At 33.8% G+C, this 24871-nt stretch overlaps 1 protein-coding gene and 2 long non-coding RNA genes across 3 annotated transcripts; 1 reads left to right on the forward strand and 2 right to left on the reverse strand.

The window, feature by feature from the left end:
• Positions 1–680: 680 nt before the first annotated feature.
• LOC18589640 (uncharacterized) lies at positions 681–2182 on the reverse strand. Its single transcript, XM_018126414.2, has one exon. It carries the CDS (start codon positions 1927–1929, stop codon positions 982–984), a length of 948 nt encoding a protein of 315 aa, XP_017981903.2. The 5' UTR covers positions 1930–2182; the 3' UTR covers positions 681–981.
• A 6353-nt stretch (positions 2183–8535) lies between these two features.
• Positions 8536–21683, reverse strand: LOC148760918 (uncharacterized). Its single transcript, XR_016028221.1, has 3 exons — positions 21553–21683; positions 20819–20902; positions 8536–8711 (listed from the first exon to the last, which is right to left on the reverse strand). It is a non-coding gene; the product is annotated as an uncharacterized LOC148760918 (long non-coding RNA).
• On the forward strand, positions 10481–12250 carry LOC148760919 (uncharacterized). Its single transcript, XR_016028197.1, has 3 exons — positions 10481–10564; positions 11400–11465; positions 12206–12250. It is a non-coding gene; the product is annotated as an uncharacterized LOC148760919 (long non-coding RNA).
• Positions 21684–24871: the final 3188 nt, after the last annotated feature.

Genomic DNA, 24871 nt, shown 5'->3' on the forward strand with positions numbered 1-24871 from the left:
CCCCTGGGAACTTTTGTGTCAACCTTTATAATCTAAGACAAGCAGCGAAAATGAAACAGGCATGTGGCCTATACATCAAATATATGTATCTTATCCTAATGGCCAGCTTGTAGAAACCTCAAACTTACCTGTCAATACCTCAAGTTGTGTATTATTCTTCCCATAATAACCATTATCACCATACTCATAATTTCTTATTGACAAAAACAATACCCACATTTATTTATATTAATTTCTTCACATATTTTGTGTGCTTTTATTTATTAATTGTGAGATAGGACCCTCATGTTTCTCACCCAAAGTCATTTTCAAACATCAGATTGCTTAGAATGTTCACCAAATATGAGTTGAAGGCAAGGTGGCAGAATCAGCCTCCTTTCTTGGAAGGAGATGCGGGAAAAGATAGGGGTTGTTAATTTCTTGCTTGTGCAAGGATATGTGGAAAGCCACTGCTTAAAAAAATATTAAATATTCCCTGAGTATCAAATTCTTTTGTTAATAACTAAGTTGAGTTCACTGTATCCATTCTTGTAACTAAGTTGCATCATTCTTTTTTTAAAACGTGATTTGGTTTCATGCCAGAACAAAATAGCTGAGGATGCCTAAATCTTTAAAATTATCTTGCAATCAATTCAAAATAAATGAAGGATTGTTTACTTATTAATTACTTGCTTTCAAGATGCCACAAAGAAATTCTTTTGTTTAATAATTAACTTTCTATATAATTACAATCACAATGAAATCACCCTAACCCCCAAAGCCCATGCATTCAAACCAAACAAATTTCACACAGAGTTTCTCCCTAGGTAGCAACACACTTTTTTTCAACCCCCTCCCCACAAGACATTTAGCTGTCATTAAGCCCCAAATTATTGCAAAGTTTAATTAAAATGAGGTGGGATTCCCACCAACCTTAACTTTGTACACATGCCTAATTAATATCTATTAATTTCTTCCTCTTTTTTCATTTGTCTCTAATATCTACCTCTCAATGTCCATAACTGCATAGCCTTTTCCCATTTGGATAAAGCTTTTGGGCTCCCCATGTTTGCTGATCTCCTTCTGAGATTCAACATCATCAGAATCTTCTTCCAGTTCCAGCGCTTCTTCCTTTGCCAATGTTGAATACTCGACCTTTTCTCCATATAATTTAACCAAAACCAAGTAGAAAGCCATGGAAAAAACGGTTACAAGTATCAAGGTCCAACTGAATTGAATATTCACCAAAGCTTTCGCTCGGTGTAGTGCTTCATCGCTGGAGCACCTAACCACCTGGTGACCGTCTTCAGAGTGGATGAAGCAGCCTTTTGAAATCAAGTCTGGAGTCCAGAGCATGTACCCCATGATTATGAGCCACACACCTTGATACAAAATACTGAGAGACCGAATAAAGCTGACCATAAAACTCTTAGGAAGCCCAATTCCCATTAGGGTGGTGGCTAAAGAAACAACTATGGCACTCTGTAGAAGCAGGTGATATTGACCCTCAACTCCCATGTGATCTGCCGAATGAAGGTGGAAGAGGAGGAGCTGTTGGGCAAAAGCTACTGCTCCCAGAAACTGTGTCAGGGCATACTTAGCTTTGGGGTTAATTTTATCAAGGAGTAGAGCAAAAGCCGCATAGGTAAAGAAAGTCATTGATATAGCGGCGTGCTCAAAGTTGTGGAGATGATTTGATGGGATGGTTCCGTCGGGGTCAAACGGTTGGTGCCTTTCAGGGCCAATAAAGAGCTCCATGGAGATGGAGATGGACGAGCCTACCATGATGAAGAACAGCTCTATGTACCTTAATTTTGATGAGGGGAACCATGGAGAAGATGTGTAGGAATTCGGGTGGAGAATGTGGAGCTTGATGTGATTAAAGAGATGCCAAAAACCAAGAGCCAAGAAGGCAAAACCTGGTGCAACATGCCCCACTAAAGAACCCATATCTTGCTCGATCAGTGTCCGACTGTTGTTTATTTCCTGCTTGTTTTGTGCACAGGAGAAAGCGAGGAAAAAAGAGGAGGGGCTTCTTTACAATGATGAAGGGGGCCAGAGAGGGAAGGGGCAGGAGAGAAAAATGGAGGCAAATGGGTGACGGGTAAGGGGGCCAGTTTTAAGGGTGGGTTGGGGTTGAATTTCTAAGGACTCCAGAGCCTTCTATTGAAAGTTTGAACACTTGTGATGAGTTAAGGAATGAGATTAACACGTTGACGATCAAGCTATTTGCCTAAGAAAGGCAGCCCCTGTTTTCTAGAATACAGAGTTTACACCCCAAAAAAATAAACAGAAAAAAGAAATCCAAAAAACTTTCTGTAAATGACAAATTAGCCCCCAAAATGAAAAGACCATGTTGTTTCAATTTTCAAAATTCAGCCATCGAGGCATGCGTTTCATGCTTCGCTAATTTGTGATCAAAGTTAGGCGTTGCTAAGAAAAGTAGAAATTTGCTATTTAGGCTGCTTCCCCCTTCTTTAATACCACTCTCTTATGGGGCATAGGATGATGTTTAATTTGATAAAAACAATTTTGACAGGCTTAAATTTAATTGAAATATATTTGTATTGGTATAATATTTTAAAATATCTTTAAATTATTTAAAAAATTTTAAATAAATTTTTATTTTTTTATTACATATAATCAAATTCTTTCATTCTTATTTTGGATAAATAAACTCTTACATTTAGTAAAAATACCATATATCATTTTATGTTCATAACATGTTGTTGACTTAGAGGTAAAAAGGTCATATAATCATATTATTATGTTACATCATCATTCATTATAACATGTCAACATACGATGTTAGTGTCACATATCATAGAATGTCGAATGATATTTTAATTAACAATAGATAATCAACCTTTATTTATAATAATTTGGTTAATTTAAAATAAAAATATAAAAACTTGATTGAACGTAATAAAAATATAAAAATTTATTTAAATTTTACTCGATAGTTCAAGAATTTTTTTTTTAAATATTTTACCATTTGTGTTTCAAGGTAAATTACTTTCCTTGAAAAAGGGTTTGGTCCAAATGTTGATGAAATAAACGAGACCAAGCAAAGGATTGAAAGAGAAGATTTCCGTAGTCAAGTCAATTATGCTTATCCAGTAGGCCCAAGTACGAAACCATAGCTGTATAATTGAAATTAACATTTGGAAAGAGAGTGATAGATACCCTACTTATCTCGACTTATCACCATTTTTCACCTAAATGTCAATTCTCAACCAATTCAAGTTACAATTTTGGTTTTGTTGCATTTGGAAACTGTGGATGCACTCTTTTTGCACTGCTAAGTATAGGATGCCAAAGGAATTAAGAAATCGCTAAGCTGTCCTGTCAATTAACGGGACGAGGAATCTTTACGCTGTAAAATTAATAAATGTCTCGTTAACCGCACGCCCTTTTGCTTTGTGGCTTCTATGTTTTCTAAGGACTATTATCTTTTTTTATTATTATTATTTATAGTTAACTTTATTGTAAAAAGAAAAATAGACCCTATATAGAATTCTAGAAATTTAGAATTGTATAGTAATCGAAAAATAATTTACTGAAAGAAAATATTTTTAATATTTTTTGTTGTTTAAATAAATTGTCCATAATCTTATAATTATTTTGTTTTTTCATGTTCATAAAAAAGAGAAAAAAACAATATTAACTTTCAGTTTGTTAACCGAAGAAATAACTTATTGGGAAAAAAAATTTTCTGTATAAAATATTTTTTATTGAAATTTTTAGATCTTAATAATTCAAAATATTCTTTAGGTCTAAACAGTTTTTTTAAGTCTTTTGAAAAATGCTAAGCGGTCAATATAAATTTTTTTGATTGACCTGTAAAATGTTTAACATCTAAAATAAACTTTTAATTTTGGAAACAAGTATAAATCTTAAAAGTATTTTCTGAAGAATATTTTATGTCAAAATAAACGAAAGCTAATAGAGAAAAGGAAATTTCTGCACGGGAAAGAAGAAAGGGGAAAAGGAAATTTCTTCATGTTCCAATATGGAAGTTGAAAATGACTAGGTAATTGGATCGTGTGATTGAAGTTTGGTGTGATTATGACGGCAAGGGCGTCTAAGAAATTGAAAATGATGCAGGAGAAAGCTAACCTCATTCTTATTTGTTTACTTTTGCTTATGGCTTATCTAAGTTGAGCTCTTGCATTGCATGATCAAATTGATAAAATATGTGATAAAAAAAAAAAACGGAGTTGTAATAATGATTTATTGAACTCAGCTTCTAAGCAAAGTCTGACTTTGCTCATCATTTGAATAACAAAACAGTTTTGAATTGAATTTGAATCTCCTGTTGTGAGTTGTGTTTGTATTTGCTTGTGCTTGCACGCAATTTCCTTCGCTAATCGCCACCTTTGTACCATTCTCCTGCCTTGGAAGCCTCAACTACAAGATTATAACTATCGTATCAATTAATTACAACTGTAAATTGTTTTCTTTCTTTTTCGAAAATTACCATTTTTTACATCTTTTTTTCTAATTTCTATCTTCAATTTTTTTTTTTTTTGCACTTAATTAACACGTAAAACCATGAAACCCACTGGTTGTAACTATAATTTACTCTTTTGTTTTCAATACTTTTACTACTAAGTATATCGTAGTGTTACTGTGTATATATATAAAAGTACGGATACCTGTAAAATTTTTTATCGACAAAAATAAATTTTTTATTTATAAATTATTAATTTAAATAATTTTTTAATAGTTATAATATTAATGAACTTTATTTAATGTATAATTAAATATTATTATTGGAATTACAAATTATAATAGACAAAAGTTAATTTCAAATAACGATTTAGAAATTTAAAAAGAATTGAAAATTCAAGTGAGCTTGCAAACCGCTAAAATTGAGTATTACTATATTCAAATTAATTAAACTCGAATGATTTTTTCTAACTGTTTAAAGCGGAACTAAAGTTTTGAACAGTTTAAATTGAATAATGAATGAATTGAATTCAAATATTACATTTATAAATGACAAAAAAAAAAAGAATAGTTAAACCTAGAGTAGCTAGTGTCGATATATCAATTGTGTAAAAGAAGAAGAAAAAACTAAAATTCCCTTTTAGAGTTTTAAGATACTTGTGCATCGATTAGAACTTGGAATGATAGTAATACCCAGATTAATCAAGGAAGTCATTATTTAAGCATCATATCAATTTTCTTGCCAGAATTTTGTTATCAAATAATTAGTATAAATAATTCTCTGATTATTTAAAATTCACATCTTAAATGTGCATTTTGGTATGCAAAGTATAACATTATATTTATTTATTGACTAAATACCCAAATAAATCCCCTTACTATATCAAGACAGTCAATTTAGCTAATTTTTTATTATGTTCAAATAAGTCTTTAAACTTTTATTTTGTATCAAATAAGCCTCTATCATTAACTATTGACTAACTTTCGTTAGCCAATAGTACAATCAATAATTTTTTATATCACGTTATCTGCCATATAGCACGTTGATGTGTTATCTTAATGACGTCAATACCACGTAACACATAACGTGACATAAAAAATTACTGACTTGGAATTGAGTTTTTTCCTTTTCAATGTTAAAAAATTATTTGTCAGGGATTTGAAACAACAAATTAAAAAAATTTAATTATTTCAAATTGATTACCATCATTTCTTAACTGATTATTATCTTCTTAATTGAAACCATCCTCCCTAATAAAAAAAAAAAAACCCAATCTAACTTTTTTAGTTTGATTGAAGCCATTGTTGCTTGATTGAAAGCTAGTGTAGAGAAATCTGGAAATATATAGAAATGATTTTGAGAAGAAGATGAGTAAAGGTAGGACACACAACATTTATAATATTGAAACTAGCAACGACACACAATGCTATTCCACAATAAAAGAAAGTCAAATCCTCCTCTTCTCTTCTCTAAAATTTGTAAGGAAAATCTGATGTTCTTCTCTTCCTTAGAATCTGTAAAAGAAAGTCAAACTATTCTCTTCTCTTCCCTAGAATTTATATAAGAAATCCAATGTTCTTCTCTTCCCTAAAATCCGTAAGAAAAATTTGATGATGTTGAATTTTATTTACTAACAATATATATTCTCTATCCTCTTTTTTCACATTTTTTGAAAATTTAAGACTACCTAAAGAAAGATTTTAGAAGAGGAATAAGAATTTGCAAATAGGGAGAGGATTTAAGTACGTTGATTTAGGAAAGGTTGAAGAAAGTGAAAGGCTTTTTTTTTTTCTTAGGAAGAATGGTTTTGATTAAGAAGATGGTAATCAGTTAAAAAACGATGTTACTCAGTTTGAAGTAATTAGTTTTAGTTTTAAATTTTTGTTTTAAATCCTTAACTAATAATTTTTGGACATTTAGATAGGTAAAGAGGAAAAAATCCAATTGCAAGTCAAGAAAATATTTTTTGAAACGATAGTCAAGAATTTTTTATGCCATGTTATTTACCATATGACATCGACGTCATCAAGATGACACGTCAACATGTCACACGAAAGATGACGTGACTTTGACTAACATTCGTTAATCAACGGTTAGTGTGAAGAGCTTATTTGATTCAAAATAAAAATTTAAAAACTTATTTAAACGTAATAAAAAATAAAAATTTATTTGACTTTCTTTCTCACACTAATTCAGATGTTAAATATGCATTTTGATATGCAAAGTGTAACATTATATTTGTTTATTAGATATCAGGATTGGTCTTTAAAATTTGTGAGAAATTGTGGGATGTATTTATGGAATTAAAAATCCATGGATGCATCCGGTATTTTTGAGGTACGATGTAGATATTCAATTGGTTATGGAACAAGAATGAGATCAAATATGATGGTTACTATCTTATATATAATTATGAATAATTATATTTTCATGATCAGAGTATCTCGTTTTTTATTATTTTTTTCCTTCGAATATGCTTTTTGTTCTGGCTGCCCACTGTGTTCCATTATTTTATTGCTCTTGCTTCCAGTATTACCTAAATTTAATAAATAGTAAAAAACCATTTCTTGCACATGCTGCTCAAACCAGAATATTGGAAGGAAGTCGTATATCTGAATGGATTCTTGCCCTTTTCATTTTCTTGGGCTAACTGTTCTGCTTTTGTTTTCTTTGTATTCATATATATGGTCATCAAAGTTGACTGACTGATTTTTTTTTTTTGGAAGAAGACTGACTGATATTGTAACGATATAGATTAGGCAGAATATTAAATTTCACATTTAATCAATTAACTGGTCCCCAAGAAACACATTAAAATTGAAGTCACTGGTGACGTTGGGCAGCCTTGGACCAACTTGTGTAATCTAGAAAATACATTGCACAATATTTACATAATTATTTTTCTTTGGTATAATGAGAAAAATTTATATAAAAACAAAGAAAAGGAGCTGATTCCTTCTGGCCTAAAGATCTAAACGTGGTGAAAGAAGATAGGCATCCTTCAAGAAAAGAAATAAGGGTAAGCCATTCTCCAAATTAACAAAATGGGTAACTAATCATTTTAACAATAAAAAGTTACATGTACTTAGATACTAATCAAAATTACAATTAAGCAGTTTAATTATTAAGGGAGTTTAGATAAAGTTCAAAAAGATTTAATTTATCAATAAGTTGAGCCATATATTGTTGAATTAATTAGAGTTCAGAATTCAATCTACTAAGCTTTGGTCAAATATAATTCTCTAAGTTAATTCAAACACATGATCAAAGTCAAAGACCAAATTAGGTGTTGTTGATATTGGAACCTCAAGTACAATGGGGTATGCCTTGCCCAGGAAACCTTAGAATGGGGTCCACCAATTAATTTTTTAATTGCAATTATCATCATAAAATGAAGTTAATGTTCCCTTCCTAGTTTCTCTTTCTTCTTTTTTAACGTATAAAGATTTATTGTACAAGAAATACAAATTGATAAATTAATTATTATTTATTACTTTTAATTATTGAAGAAAACAAAATTGCATTACTCTATTTTTTTTTATGTAACAAAATCAGATGGGGTAAAACCAACTTTTGGGACCTCATCTTTCATTTGTACCCATTCAAGACCCAATGTTTCAATATTCTCTCAATTCAAGTAGGGATGAGCAAAACTGTCACGACCCGATACTCCCCTCGAACCCGTGACAACCACCGCGGTGTCCCGGTAGACACTTATTGCCCGAAATGTCAACCCGAAATCCCGCAAGGCTTTACTATCAGTTTTTCTGTTCCCTTGTGAGCAACCATTGTCAAATATCGTGTTATAAAAGATTTTAAGTTGTTTTCAACTTTAAACAAATAAAATATTAATTTTTCGTCTCACAGGGGTATTTTGGTCATTTTTCTCAAAAATTTTGAAACTGGCTAAAACGTAATATACAAGTACAAAACACATAATTCATATTCAAAATGAGTTTTAAAAGTCTAAAATCTTCATTTAAAACGAAATTATGGTTATTTGAATATAATAAGAAAATAAAAGAAATATTAAGTAAAATATTCTATTTTCTTATAAAACAATATTTATAGAGTTATATGTGAATAATTTTTATAGCGTAAAAGCTAAATAAATTTATACATACTTAAATACAGTAAGCCAAAATATTTAATTTAATTTACAATAACAAGAGTGCTCCCGAATAAACAAAAGTAAAGAGGACTGTGAACCTACGGTTTGGAAAATGCAGATCCCACTGTAGTCCTCGATGAGATCAGCTATCTACAGTCTATACTGAACCTGAAATGGGTGGAAAGGAGGGTGGTGAGATTATAAAATCCCAATGAGTAAACAGACATCATCATAAACATCTAGAGTTGAGTATATGGAGACAATAAAGTAAATCATCATAAACTGGGTTATACAATTAGAACACATCTCGTTCAAAATACGTAAAAAGGCTTATGAATCTCACAAAAATCTAGGCTTGTGCCATAAATCCATTCTCGAGGACACCTTGTGTAAAGCCCGACCTTATAAAATATTATTCATGACTTACATGTGATGATAGCATGATTGCATGCTAGGATAGTCCCAAAAAAATTTACAAAAGTCGGTATTGTACCTAGAGGTACAACAAAGTTTATTTAATCCTCGAACTAGATCAAATAGGAATTTTAAGGTGAGATTAAGAGTTTCACAGTTCATGAATGACTTAAAATGGTAATTTGGAGTTTGAAGATCAATTTGGAGTCAAATCGGAATTTTCACTAACTAGGGGCAAAATTGTCATTTGCCACCTTGGGACAAAATGAAAATTTTTAGAAAAGATTTTTGGCCCCATTTGACTTATTGGAGTAAGATTTGAGGTTTAGAAGTGAAAAATTTTAATTTCGGTATAATTTGGAGAAAAAGGGTAAAATGGTAATTTTACCATTCGAAATCGAAAATTTAATTTTTTGAAAGGATTTTGATCAAATTTAATTATTTGGAGTGTGAAATGAGTATGAGGAGTGAAAATTATGCATTATGGAAAATTTTCAATTTTTGGGGTAAAAATGTAATTTTTGAAAAGTTCGGGGGCAAAAGTGTAATTTTGAAAAATTTGCTCCACCAAAACTTTGGAAAAATCTGGAAATTTCACTTAAGACTTGGATAAGTCAAAGGGAATGCATGGTGAAAAAAAATAGGACAAGTGGATGGCTAGAAAAAAAAATGAATTAATAAAATATTTAAAATATGAATAAAATAATATTATTTCATTAAACAATAAAAAGGCATAAAAAAAAAATCAGCCCACCATTCTTCTTCTTCAATATTCGGCCAAGCAAGAAACAAGAGAGAGAAAGGAGAAAACAAAACCCTAGAGAGAGAAAATCAAAGAAAAAGTGTGAATTTTCAAGGAAATTAAGTGAAAAAGGTGAGATTTTTTCTATTAAGCTTGAGTTTTCTTATTCCCAAGCATTTCTCTTTATTTTCCATGATTAAATTACATGTTTTCATGATGAATTAAATTCTGGAAAAATGGGTTAGGAGAGAGAAAGTTGTTGGATTTATTTGATTTTAATTTATGTTAGTGTTTTTAGTTAGTTTAGCATATTTAGAAACAAAACAACAAGAAAAGAATTTATTTTCTCCCCCAACCATTAATGGCTGAATTTACCATGTAGTGAGTGAGGATGAGTTTGATTTTATTCTAGGAGAATTGGTTAAGGAATGATGAATTATGAGCCTAGAAAAATAATGGGAATTTTCAGAGCAAAAATACGAATTTTTACCCACTAGGGGTATTTTCGTAATTTGCTGTTGGGACTGATAATTTGCACCACACTGAGGGACATTAAGTTAATTTGGGTGCAATTGAGGTATAGAAACTGAAAAGAATTAAATTGGAGTTTAAACGGACCCGTTAGGAATTTAATCGGGTGATAAGACGAATTAGGCCAATACCGGGTTTAGATAGTTACCAGTGCATTTTTGCATTCCATATCATGCATTGGTAGTCTAAATTAGTTTAATTTTGATTTAGTACCAACTTGGTGAAACTCTCGATTTTGTATTGTGTCAAGGTGGTGAGTCCTCCGATAAAGGCAAGGAAATTGCATCCGAGGACCAGTAGACAGAGTGCTTCGAAAGTCTGCATTCTAGACATTGTGAGTAAACTTACTGTCATTTTAATTATCTAGGGTGGTTTTTAAATGCTTTCATGAATTCTATGGAAAAAGGAATTTAAAAAGATAAATTTTCATGTTTTATGAATAAATGAGTTTCAATGAAATTAAATTATAAATTGTTTTGAAATTAATAATGATTTTGAAAAATAGAGTACACGGAAACTGTTAATTGTGGCAATTTGATTGTTTAAATTAACTGGCTTATGATAAATCGAGCATGATTGGCTAGTTGGCAATTGTATTGAAATGCGAATTGTTTGGTTACCTTGAAAAACTACGAATTACAAAATTGCCATATCATGTTATTGAGTTTTATTATATGGTGGATTATATATTAATTAATCACTGCAGTAGGGGGTTTCTGTGGACCAGCCTTTTAGAGGGGCACGGTAAACCCCATTATATTCTTACCTCGAACGGAGAGGCGCGTAGGGTATCTCCTGGGGTAAAGTTTAGGGTTCACTTCACGCTAAACCACCACGTGAGGGGGAACTCAGCCAACGCCAAGGAACGGCTATGTTTTCAAAACAAAAACATGATTTATGTGAAATGTGAATTTTAATAGCCTTGGCGGTCTCGGTAGGATGCCTCGGCCAAGGTGTCCCCGAGAATGGATTTATGGCACAAGCCTAGATTTTTATGAGATTCATAAGCCTCTTTACGTGTTTCGAATAAAATGTGTTCTAATGCTATAACACAGTTTATGATGATTTACTTTATTGTCTCCATGTACTCAACTCTAGATGTTTAGGATGATGTTTGTTTACTCATTGAGATTTTATAATCTCACCACCCTCATTTCCACCCATTTCAGGTTCAATATAGACTGTAGATAGCTGATCTCATCGAGGACTACAGTGGGATCTGCATTTTCCAAATCGTAGGTTCAAAGTCCTCTTTACTTTTGTTTATTCGGGGGCACTCTTGTTATTGTAAATTAAATTAAATATTTTGGCTTACTGTATTTAAGTATGTATAAATTTATTTAGCTTTTACGTTATAAAAATTATTCACGTATAACTCTATAAATATTGTTTTATAAGAAAATAAAATATTTTACTTAATATTTCTTTTATTTTCTTATTATATTCAAATAACCATAATTTCGTTTTAAATGAAGATTTTAGACTTTTAAACTCATTTTGAATATGAATTGTGTGTTTTGTACTTGTACATTACGTTTTAGCCAGTTTTAAGATTTTTGAGAAAAATGACCAAAATACCCTTGTGAGACGAAAAATTAATATTTTATTTGTTTAAAGTTGGAAACAGCTTAAAATATTTTAGAACACGATATTTGACAATGGTTGCTCACAAGGGAACAGAGAAACTGATAGTAAAGCCTTGCGGGGTTTCGGGTTGACATTCCGGGCAATAAGTGTCTACCGGGACACCGCGGCGGTTGTCACGGGCTCGAGGGGAGTACCGGGTCGTGACAATTCGATTGGTATCAGAGCTTTTGGTTTTCAAGATCAAAGTTTTTAGTTTTAAAGTTGTTTTAAATATTTACAATATCAGTGTGGCCCCGGATTAAGTTAAGTTAGGTTAGGTTGAATAGAATGCATGCATTTGCATATAGAGCCTAAGGTTACCTAAACTTGCTCGTATTTTTTTATATAGATTATAATGCCTCCTCGACGCGGACGCCCACCTCTCACTAGATCGGTTGGGAGGGGAAAAGGTCGTTCCCAACGTCATCAGCCAGATACAGTAGAGGAGGAATCAGCTGCATCTACCATTCGGGCAGCACCTGCTGCTGAGCAGGCCGATAGTCCTCCACATCCTCCATCTCCTCAGCCACCTACTGGTATTCCCGCCATGCCTACTGAGGCAGCACAGGCATTGGCAGCTTTCTTTGCAGCAATGGCTAGTCAAGCTCAGACTGGTCAAGTTCCACCTGTAGTGCCTCCAGCTACTCCTTTAGTTCCACCACCAATACAAGATGTATCCATTTCCAAGAAGCTGAAGGAGGCTAGGCAATTGGGTTGTGTATCTTTCACTGGTGAGTTGGATGCCACTGTGGCAAAGGACTGGATTAATCAGGTGTCCGAGACTCTCTCTGATATGGGATTAGATGATGACATGAAGCTGATGGTGGCTACGAGATTATTAGAGAAGAGGGCTCGTACTTGGTGGAATTCGGTGAAGTCCCGTTCCGCTACTCCTCAGACATGGTCCGATTTTCTTAGGGAATTCGATGGTCAGTATTTCACTTATTTCCATCAAAAAGAAAAGAAGAGAGAATTTCTGAGTTTGAAACAAGGAAATCTAACTGTAGAGGAGTACGAGACTCGTTTTAACGAGTTGATGTTATATGTGCCGGATCTGGTGAAATCTGAGCAAGATCAGGCCAGCTATTTCGAGGAAGGGCTCCGTAATGAGATCAGAGAGCGAATGACAGTGATTGGTAGGGAGCCACATAAGGAGGTGGTACAGATGGCTTTACGGGCTGAGAAGCTCGCGACTGAGAATAGAAGGATTCGGACTGAGTTTGCAAAAAGGAGGAATCCTGGTATGTCTTCTAGTCAGCCAGTAAAAAGAGGCAAGGACTCAGCGACTTCAGGGAGCACTACTTCTGTTTCCGTGACATCTCCTCGACCTCCATTTCCACCATCACAGCAGAGACCTTCGAGGTTTAGCAGATCTGCTATGACTGGTTCTGGGAAGAGTCTCGGAGGTTTTGACAGATGCAGAAATTGTGGGAATTATCATAGTGGGCTATGTAGAGGGCCAACAAGATGTTTCCAATGTGGACAGACGGGTCACATTAGGAGTAATTGCCCACAGTTAGGACGAGCCACTGTAGCTGCATCATCTCCACTAGCTCGCACAGATATACAGAGGAGAGATTCTTCTGGGTTACCACCGAGACAGGGAGTAGCCATACGGTCTGGTGTGGAGAGTAATACCCCGTCACATCCACCTTCGAGACCACAGACTCGTACCGCGACAAGAGTTTTTGCTGTGACAGAAGATGAGGCACGAGTCCGACCTGGAGCAGTGACAGGTACTATGTCTTTATTTGATAAAGATGCTTATGTTTTGATAGATTCTGGCTCAGATAGATCTTATGTGAGTACGACATTTGCATCAATTACTGATAGAAACCTGTCACCATTAGAGGAAGAAATTGTAGTGCATACCCCTCTAGGAGAACAGTTGATTAGAAATACTTGTTATAGAGACTGTGGGGTAAGGGTAGGTGAGGAAGAATTTAGGGGTGACTTAATTCCTCTAGAGATCTTGGATTTTGATTTAATATTAGGTATGGACTGGTTAACTGCACATCGGGCGAACGTGGATTGTTTCCGAAAAGAAGTTGTTCTTCGGAATTCGGAGGGAGCAGAGATTGTGTTTGTAGGAGAACGTCGAGTATTACCATCTTGTGTAATCTCGGCCATCAAAGCTTCAAAATTAGTGCAAAAAGGGTATCCGACTTATTTGGCATACGTGATCGATACTTCAAAGGGGGAACCTAAGTTAGAGGATGTCCCAATAGTAAGTGAGTTTCCTGATGTATTTCCTGATGATTTACCGGGAATACCTCCTAATCGAGAGCTTGAGTTCCCTATTGATTTACTTTCGGGTACCGCACCTATTTCTATTCCTCCATATAGAATGGCTCCAGCAGAGTTGAAGGAACTGAAAGCCCAGTTGCAAGATTTGGTGGATAAAGGTTTCATTCGCCCTAGCATTTCTCCTTGGGGAGCACCAGTCCTATTTGTAAAGAAGAAAGATGGCACTCTTCGATTGTGTATTGATTACCGTCAGTTGAACCGAGTGACCATCAAGAATAAATACCCTTTACCCCGGATAGACGATCTTTTTGATCAATTACGAGGTGCTATGGTATTCTCTAAGATTGATTTGAGATCTGGGTACTATCAGTTGAGGATTAAGGAGCAGGATGTACCTAAGACTGCCTTCAGGACGCGTTATGGGCATTATGAGTTTCTGGTAATGCCGTTTGGTTTGACTAATGCCCCGGCAGTTTTTATGGATCTTATGAACAGGGTGTTCCATCCATACTTGGATAAGTTTGTGATAGTATTCATCGATGACATCCTGGTTTATTCGAAGAATGATGATGAACATGCTGCCCATTTGCGCATTGTGTTGCAAACTTTGCGCGAGAGACAACTCTATGCCAAGTTCTCTAAATGTGAATTCTGGTTGAAGGAAGTGGTTTTCTTGGGACATGTGGTGTCCGGAGCTGGAATTTATGTCGATCCCAAGAAGATTGAGGCAATCTTGCAATGGGAGCAACCGAGAACGGTAACTGAGATTCGTAGTTTCCTTGGCTTAGCCGGTTATTACCGGAGATTTGTTCAGGGATTTTCTTTGATAGCAGCTCCTCTGACTCGTTTAACTCGTAAAGGAGTTAAGTATGAGTGGGATGATGTTTGTGAGAATCGATTTCAGGAGCTAAAGAACCGATTAACCTCCGCTCCCGTTTTAACACTTCCTGTTAGTGGAAAAGAATTTGTGGTATATAGCGATGCATCTAAGTTGGGATTAGGGTGTGTGTTGATGCAGGACGAGAAAGTAATAGCTTATGCTTCCCGACAGTTGAAGAAGCACGAGACGAATTACCCTACTCATGACTTGGAGTTAGCAGCAGTAGTATTCGCATTGAAGATTTGGAGACATTATTTATATGGTGAGCGTTGTCGGATTTTTTCTGATCATAAAAGTTTGAAGTATTTGCTCACCCAGAAAGAGCTTAACTTGAGACAGAGACGATGGTTGGAGTTGATTAAGGATTATGACTTAGTGATTGATTATCATCCGGGAAAAGCAAATGTTGTAGCGGATGCCTTAAGTCGTAAATCCTCATCGTCGTTAGCAACACTTCAAAGTTCTTATTTTCCGATGTTACTTGAGATGAAATCTCTAGGGATCCAGTTGAATAATGGTGAGGATGGAACCCTACTTGCTAGTTTCGTCGTGAGACCTTCATTGTTGAATCAGATAAGAGAATTGCAGAAATCTGATGATTGGTTGAAACAGGAAGTTCAAAAGCTGCAAGATGGAGAAGCTAGTGAGTTTAGACTCAGCGATGATGGTACTTTCATGCTTAGAGACCGAATTTGTGTTCCTAAGGATGATCAATTGAGACGAGCTATTTTGGAGGAAGCTCATTCTTCCGCCTACGCTTTACATCCCGGAAGCACCAAGATGTATCGGACTATTAAAGAAAGTTATTGGTGGCCGGGTATGAAACGAGACATAGCAGAGTTTGTAGCGAAATGTCTCACATGCCAACAGATCAAGGCGGAGCATCAAAAACCGTCAGGTACTCTTCAACCTTTACCGATTCCTGAATGGAAGTGGGAACATGTGACTATGGACTTTGTATTGGGTTTGCCGCGGACGCAAAGTGGGAAGGATGCTATTTGGGTGATTGTGGATAGATTGACTAAGTCCGCCCATTTCTTGGCTATCCATAGCACGTATTCTATTGAGAGGCTGGCAAGACTTTATATAGATGAGATTGTGAGATTACACGGAGTCCCAGTTTCTATTGTGTCAGATCGAGACCCTCGATTTACTTCTCGATTTTGGCCGAAATTTCAGGAAGCTTTTGGAACTAAATTGAGATTTAGTACTGCCTTTCATCCACAGACAGATGGTCAATCTGAGAGAACTATTCAGACCTTGGAGGATATGTTACGGGCTTGTGTCATTGATTTTATCGGGAGTTGGGACAGACACTTGCCATTGGTGGAGTTTGCTTATAATAACAGTTTTCAGTCTAGTATTGGGATGGCACCATACGAGGCTTTGTATGGAAGGAAATGCCGAACTCCGCTCTGTTGGGATGAAGTAGGTGAGAGGAAATTGGTGAATGTGGAATTGATTGATTTGACAAACGATAAGGTCAAAGTTATCCGAGAGCGATTAAAGACAGCTCAAGATAGGCAGAAGAATTATTCGGATAAACGAAGGAAAGATTTGGAGTTTGAAATCGACGATAAAGTTTTTCTTAAGGTTTCTCCTTGGAAAGGTAATAATTTGAAATTTCCAAGTATTAAATCTTATTTGATTATACTATTGTGATAATTTGTGGTATTTATTGGATGATGAAAGGTGTGATTCGATTCGCGAAGAGGGGAAAGCTCAATCCAAGATACATTGGACCTTTTCGTATCATTGAAAGGATTGGGCCAGTGGCTTACAAACTTGAATTACCCCCAGAGTTAGATCGAATTCATAATGTCTTCCATGTCTCGATGTTGAAAAAGTATGTTCCCGATCCCTCTCACATTTTAGAGACACCTCCCATTGAGTTGCATGAGGATTTGAAGTTCGAGGTGAAGCCTGTACGTATTCTAGATCGAAAGGATCGAGTGCTAAGGAACAAGAGCATTCCAATGGTGAAAGTATTGTGGAAGAATGCTCGAATGGAGGAGATGACGTGGGAAGTCGAGAGCCAGATGAGAAACCAATATCCACATCTTTTATTCGAATCAGGTAAGTGAAATTTTGAGGTCAAAATTTTATTTTAAGGGGGGTAGTGCTGTAAAGCCCGACCTTATAAAATATTATTCATGACTTACATGTGATGATAGCATGATTGCATGCTAGGATAGTCCCAAAAAAATTTACAAAAGTCGGTATTGTACCTAGAGGTACAACAAAGTTTATTTAATCCTCGAACTAGATCAAATAGGAATTTTAAGGTGAGATTAAGAGTTTCACAGTTCATGAATGACTTAAAATGGTAATTTGGAGTTTGAAGATCAATTTGGAGTCAAATCGGAATTTTCACTAACTAGGGGCAAAATTGTCATTTGCCACCTTGGGACAAAATGAAAATTTTTAGAAAAGATTTTTGGCCCCATTTGACTTATTGGAGTAAGATTTGAGGTTTAGAAGTGAAAAATTTTAATTTCGGTATAATTTGGAGAAAAAGGGTAAAATGGTAATTTTACCATTCGAAATCGAAAATTTAATTTTTTGAAAGGATTTTGATCAAATTTAATTATTTGGAGTGTGAAATGAGTATGAGGAGTGAAAATTATGCATTATGGAAAATTTTCAATTTTTGGGGTAAAAATGTAATTTTTGAAAAGTTCGGGGGCAAAAGTGTAATTTTGAAAAATTTGCTCCACCAAAACTTTGGAAAAATCTGGAAATTTCACTTAAGACTTGGATAAGTCAAAGGGAATGCATGGTGAAAAAAAATAGGACAAGTGGATGGCTAGAAAAAAAAATGAATTAATAAAATATTTAAAATATGAATAAAATAATATTATTTCATTAAACAATAAAAAGGCATAAAAAAAAAATCAGCCCACCATTCTTCTTCTTCAATATTCGGCCAAGCAAGAAACAAGAGAGAGAAAGGAGAAAACAAAACCCTAGAGAGAGAAAATCAAAGAAAAAGTGTGAATTTTCAAGGAAATTAAGTGAAAAAGGTGAGATTTTTTCTATTAAGCTTGAGTTTTCTTATTCCCAAGCATTTCTCTTTATTTTCCATGATTAAATTACATGTTTTCATGATGAATTAAATTCTGGAAAAATGGGTTAGGAGAGAGAAAGTTGTTGGATTTATTTGATTTTAATTTATGTTAGTGTTTTTAGTTAGTTTAGCATATTTAGAAACAAAACAACAAGAAAAGAATTTATTTTCTCCCCCAACCATTAATGGCTGAATTTACCATGTAGTGAGTGAGGATGAGTTTGATTTTATTCTAGGAGAATTGGTTAAGGAATGATGAATTATGAGCCTAGAAAAATAATGGGAATTTTCAGAGCAAAAATACGAATTTTTACCCACTAGGGGTATTTTCGTAATTTGCTGTTGGGACTGATAATTTGCACCACACTGAGGGACATTAAGTTAATTTGGGTGCAATTGAGGTATAGAAACTGAAAAGAATTAAATTGGAGTTTAAACGGACCCGTTAGGAATTTAATCGGGTGATAAGACGAATTAGGCCAATACCGGGTTTAGATAGTTACCAGTGCATTTTTGCATTCCATATCATGCATTGGTAGTCTAAATTAGTTTAATTTTGATTTAGTACCAACTTGGTGAAACTCTCGATTTTGTATTGTGTCAAGGTGGTGAGTCCTCCGATAAAGGCAAGGAAATTGCATCCGAGGACCAGTAGACAGAGTGCTTCGAAAGTCTGCATTCTAGACATTGTGAGTAAACTTACTGTCATTTTAATTATCTAGGGTGGTTTTTAAATGCTTTCATGAATTCTATGGAAAAAGGAATTTAAAAAGATAAATTTTCATGTTTTATGAATAAATGAGTTTCAATGAAATTAAATTATAAATTGTTTTGAAATTAATAATGATTTTGAAAAATAGAGTACACGGAAACTGTTAATTGTGGCAATTTGATTGTTTAAATTAACTGGCTTATGATAAATCGAGCATGATTGGCTAGTTGGCAATTGTATTGAAATGCGAATTGTTTGGTTACCTTGAAAAACTACGAATTACAAAATTGCCATATCATGTTATTGAGTTTTATTATATGGTGGATTATATATTAATTAATCACTGCAGTAGGGGGTTTCTGTGGACCAGCCTTTTAGAGGGGCACGGTAAACCCCATTATATTCTTACCTCGAACGGAGAGGCGCGTAGGGTATCTCCTGGGGTAAAGTTTAGGGTTCACTTCACGCTAAACCACCACGTGAGGGGGAACTCAGCCAACGCCAAGGAACGGCTATGTTTTCAAAACAAAAACATGATTTATGTGAAATGTGAATTTTAATAGCCTTGGCGGTCTCGGTAGGATGCCTCGGCCAAGGTGTCCCCGAGAATGGATTTATGGCACAAGCCTAGATTTTTATGAGATTCATAAGCCTCTTTACGTGTTTCGAATAAAATGTGTTCTAATGCTATAACACAGTTTATGATGATTTACTTTATTGTCTCCATGTACTCAACTCTAGATGTTTAGGATGATGTTTGTTTACTCATTGAGATTTTATAATCTCACCACCCTCATTTCCACCCATTTCAGGTTCAATATAGACTGTAGATAGCTGATCTCATCGAGGACTACAGTGGGATCTGCATTTTCCAAATCGTAGGTTCAAAGTCCTCTTTACTTTTGTTTATTCGGGGGCACTCTTGTTATTGTAAATTAAATTAAATATTTTGGCTTACTGTATTTAAGTATGTATAAATTTATTTAGCTTTTACGTTATAAAAATTATTCACGTATAACTCTATAAATATTGTTTTATAAGAAAATAAAATATTTTACTTAATATTTCTTTTATTTTCTTATTATATTCAAATAACCATAATTTCGTTTTAAATGAAGATTTTAGACTTTTAAACTCATTTTGAATATGAATTGTGTGTTTTGTACTTGTACATTACGTTTTAGCCAGTTTTAAGATTTTTGAGAAAAATGACCAAAATACCCTTGTGAGACGAAAAATTAATATTTTATTTGTTTAAAGTTGGAAACAGCTTAAAATATTTTAGAACACGATATTTGACAATGGTTGCTCACAAGGGAACAGAGAAACTGATAGTAAAGCCTTGCGGGGTTTCGGGTTGACATTCCGGGCAATAAGTGTCTACCGGGACACCGCGGCGGTTGTCACGGGCTCGAGGGGAGTACCGGGTCGTGACACCTTGGCCGAGGCATCCTACCGAGACCGCCAAGGCTATTAAAATTCACATTTCACATAAATCATGTTTTTGTTTTGAAAACATAGCCGTTTCTTAGCGTTGGCTGAGTTTCCCTTCACGTGGTGGTTTGACGTGAAGTGAACCCTAAACTTTACCCCAGGAGATACCCTATGCACCTCTCTGTTCGAGGTAAGAATATAATGGGGTTTACCGTGCACCTCTAAAAGGCTGGTCCACAGAAACCCCTTATTGCAGTGACTAATCAATATATAATCCACTATATAATAAAACTCAATAACATGATATGACAATTTTGTAATTCGCAGTTTTTCAAGGCAACCAAACAATTCACATTTCAATACAATTGCCAACTAGCCAATCATGCTCGATTTATCATAAACCAGTCAATTTAAATAATCAAATTGTCACAATTAACAATCTCCGTGTATTCTATTTTTCAAAATCATTATTAATTTCAAAACAATTTATAAATTAATTTCATTAAAACTCATTTATTCATATAACATGAAAATTTACCTTTTTAAATTCCTTTTTCCATAGAATTCATGAAATCATCTAAAAACCACCCTAGATAATTAAAATGACAGTAAGTTTACTCACAATGTCTAGAATGCAGACTTTCGAAGCACTCTGTTTACTGGTCCTCGGATGCAATTTCCTTGCCTTTATCGGAGGACTCACCACCTTGACACAGTACAAAATCAAGAATTTCACCAAGTTGGTACTAAATCAAAATTAAACTAAATTAGACTACCAGTGCATGATATGGAATGCAAAAATGCACTGGTAACTATCTAAACTCAGTATTAGCCTAATTCGTCTTATCACCCGATTAAATTCCTAACGCGTCCGTTTAAACTCCAATTTAATTCTTTTCAGTTTCTATACCTCAATTGCACCCAAATTAACTTAATGTCCCTCAGTGTGGTGCAACTTATCAGTCTCGATAGTAAATTACGAAAATACTTCTAGTGGGTAAAAATTCGTATTTTTTTGCTCCGAAAATTCCCATTATTTTTCTAGGCTCATAATTCATTATTCCTTAACCAATTCTCCTAGAATAAAATCAAACTCATCCTCACTCACTACATTGTAAATTCAGCCATTAATGGTTGGGGGAGAAAATAAATTCTTTTCTTGTTGTTTTGTTTCTAAATATGCTAAACTAACTAAAAACACTAACATAAATTAAAATCAAATAAATCCAACAACTTTCTCTCTCTTAACCCATTTTTTCAGAATTGAATTCATCATGAAAACATGTAATTTAATCATGGAAAATAAAGAGAAATGCTTGGGAATAAGAAAACTCAAGCTTAATAGAAAAATCTCACCTTTTTCACTTAATTTCCTTGAAAATTCACACTTCTTCTTTGATTTTCTCTCTCTAGGGTTTTGTTTTTGTTTTCTCTCTCTTCTTGCTGGTTTGGCCGGCCATGGGGTGGAAGATGAGCTGATTTTTGTACCTTTTAAAAAGGAAAATAATAAATTAATAAAGGCATGACACGTGGCATCATGTCATTGGTCCGTTTTTAAAATTTTAAAAATTTAAACATTTTATCTCCACCACATGATTAGTCAAGGGTCAAAGATGAAGATAAAGGAAGACCATGTGCTGGAAAAATATCCTGGTGGTGGAAAATTACAATTTTGCCCTTGAGGTGGCAAAATTACCATTTTACCCTTTTACTTCAAATTATACCGAAATTAAAATTTTTCACTTCTAAACCTCAAATCATACTCCAATAAGTCAAATTATACTCCAATAAGTCAAATGGGATCAAAAAAATCTTTTCTAAAATTTTCATTTTGTCCCCAGGTGGCAAATGACCATTTTGCCCCTAGTTAGTGAAAATTCCGATTTGACTCCAAATTGATCCTCAAACTCCAAATTACCATTTTAAGTCATCCATGAAATGTGAAACTCTTAATCTCACCTTAAAATTCCTATTTGATATAGTTCGAGGATTAAATAAACTTTGTTGTACTTCTAGGTACAATACCGACTTTTGTAAATTTTTCGGGACTCTCCTAGCATGCAATCATGCTATCATCACATGTATGTCATGAATAGTATTTTATAAGGTCGGGCTTTACAAAAACCAAACCAAACCAATTATCACTCAAATTAAATACGATTTGGGTAAAATGGTTTGGTTTAATTAGATAATTGAATCAATTGATCTAAAATGTTTGGTCCAATTAGTTTTTTTTAATGGTTCTCGGTTATAAAATTTTTAGACCAATCCACTAAAAAACTCAAACTTAATTTTTATATATATTAATATATATAATTTTTTTATATATATTAAGAAGAATTGATAGTTAACTTAATTAATAATATTTAAAATATATTAGTTTATTATATGTATGTATATAAATTATAATTATAGCAATTTAATTTTAGTTATATATATTATTTATAAATTTGTATTAATATGAAATTACAAGATATATATTTTAAATTATATAACATATATGTTAATATTGCAATTTATGATAGTAAATATCCTACATATTAATATATTAAAATTATTTCACCTTAATAATATTTCGTAATATAAAATGTTATGAATATATATATATATAATTGTATAAACATTATATATATATATTTAATTTTTACATAAGAATTACTATAACTTATAATAAACTTTATTTATTTATATGTTTCTATATATTTAATTCTTTCTCTATTCTTATTCTTAAGATAAAACTGCATTTGATTTAATAGAATGGTTATTCCTCATAACAGCTATTCCAAAAAGGACCTAAATAGCCATTACTAAAACCCCTTTTAGTAATGGCTATTTCAAATTGTTGGAAATAAAAAAAATTAATATAACAAAAATACCCTTTTACAATTTAAAAATTACTTTATAAAATAATACTAAACATATTCGTTTTTCTATCTCTTCCTCACTCCTCTCTCTAAAGCAGCTCCGTTTTTTGAGTTTTCAGTCATTGCTACCCTGCTCCATTGTCGTCCACTCTCTCTTAGTTGTTTCTCCGCCATCCATTTTCAATCAAGTGTGAGATGCTGTAAAACCCGACCCTATAAATACATGTCATGACATACATGCACTGAGTAGCATGTTATTATGCTAGGAAAGCACATAAGAAAAGACGAAACTCGATATCGTACCTAACGGTACACTTGAGTTGATTTAACCTCGAACTAGTTCAAATAGGAATTGTAGGATGAAATTTAATATTTTATAGTCTAGGAATGACTAAAAATGATTTTTCGGAGTTCGAGGGTTCATTTGGGGTAAAATTGAAAATTTTGATGTTCAAGGGCAAAATCGTCATTTTGCCACCTAAGATAATAATTTGATCATGGAGTGAAATTTTTGATCAAGATTAACTATTTGGAGCATAATTTAATGATAGGAAGCGAAGAAGTTTAATTCTGGTGATTTTTGGAGTGTAGGGGCAAAATCGTAATTTGACAAATTGGAGAATGGTATGAGTATAAGGGATGAAAAATATGTCTATGGGCAATTTTTCAATTTTTTGGGCAAAAATGTAATTTTTCACTTTTACGGGGGTAAAAGTGTAAATTTCAAAAATTACTCCACCGAGACTTTGGATAAGTCTGAGAATTTTATCTAAGCTATGGATATGTGGGACAAGTGTATGGTGAAAATTTGGAAACAAATGGATGAAATTTTAAAAATGGGCCAATGAGAAAGTGACACGTGGCATTTTTTAAAAATGAAATAATATTATTTTAATGAAAAGTCAGCCCATTTAAACCTCATTTTAAGTGCTGGCCGGCCATAAGGAACAACAAGAGAGGAAATAGAGAGGAAAGGAAGAAAAAAAAGAAAAACCAAAGAGAAACAAGAAAATTCAAAGGGGAATTCACGGTTTTCGACCGTTTACGCATCTAACGGTAAGATTTTTCGATTTTAGCTTGATTTCTACCTTTCCTATGCCTTTATTTTCATTTAGCATGCTTGAGGAGAGAGATCAAAAAGTGATATCAAGGCCTGGACGAAATTCTAGGGGAGAGAAATTGAAATTTTTAGGTTTTGATTTTTAGTTAAATTGATAGTTTTAGTTAGTTAAATGTGTTTAGAAATTAAATTGGGCAAGAAATCATTAAATTTTCACAATGCCCACTCTTGGCTGGATGCTCAATGCTGTACAATGATGATGAATTGATTTTATTCTAAGGGAAATGAAGAGAAAATGATGAAAAACGATTAAACGTGATAGAAAAACAAAGTAGAAAATTAACCGAGTTAATGTCCCATTTTTGGCCGAATTTTTCAAGGAAGGGAGTGAGCTGATTTTGTTGTTTATAGAAGGTTATTGGCTGATATTTAATTGTTAGAAATGTTGGAGAGAGAATGGGATGATTTAGAGATAAAATGGAGCGCGTTAGCAATTTATCGGGCAAAGTGTCAAAAATAGGTTAATACCGCGTTTAAGCCGTTTTAGGCTATTGCATTTCATACCATGCATTAGTATAGGATTTAAGTTAATTATATAGTGATTTAGCATCAATGTGATGAATTGTGTAAATTTTTGTAATGTGTCTAGGAGGAGAGCCTTCCGGAAAAGGCAAAGAAGTCGTACCCGACGAGTAGTGATCGAGGCGCTTAGAAAGCTTTTAGTTTGTACAAACGGTGAGTAAACTTATTA

Source organism: Theobroma cacao, chromosome 9, assembly GCF_053813885.1.
Source record: "Theobroma cacao isolate CCN51 chromosome 9, ASM5381388v1, whole genome shotgun sequence".
NCBI lineage: Eukaryota > Viridiplantae > Streptophyta > Magnoliopsida > Malvales > Malvaceae > Theobroma > Theobroma cacao.

Coding starts and splice junctions, on each gene's coding strand:
- LOC18589640 (XM_018126414.2), bottom strand. CDS start 1,929: ATGGGTTCTTTAGTGGGGCATGTTGCACCAGGTTTTGCCTTCTTGGCT.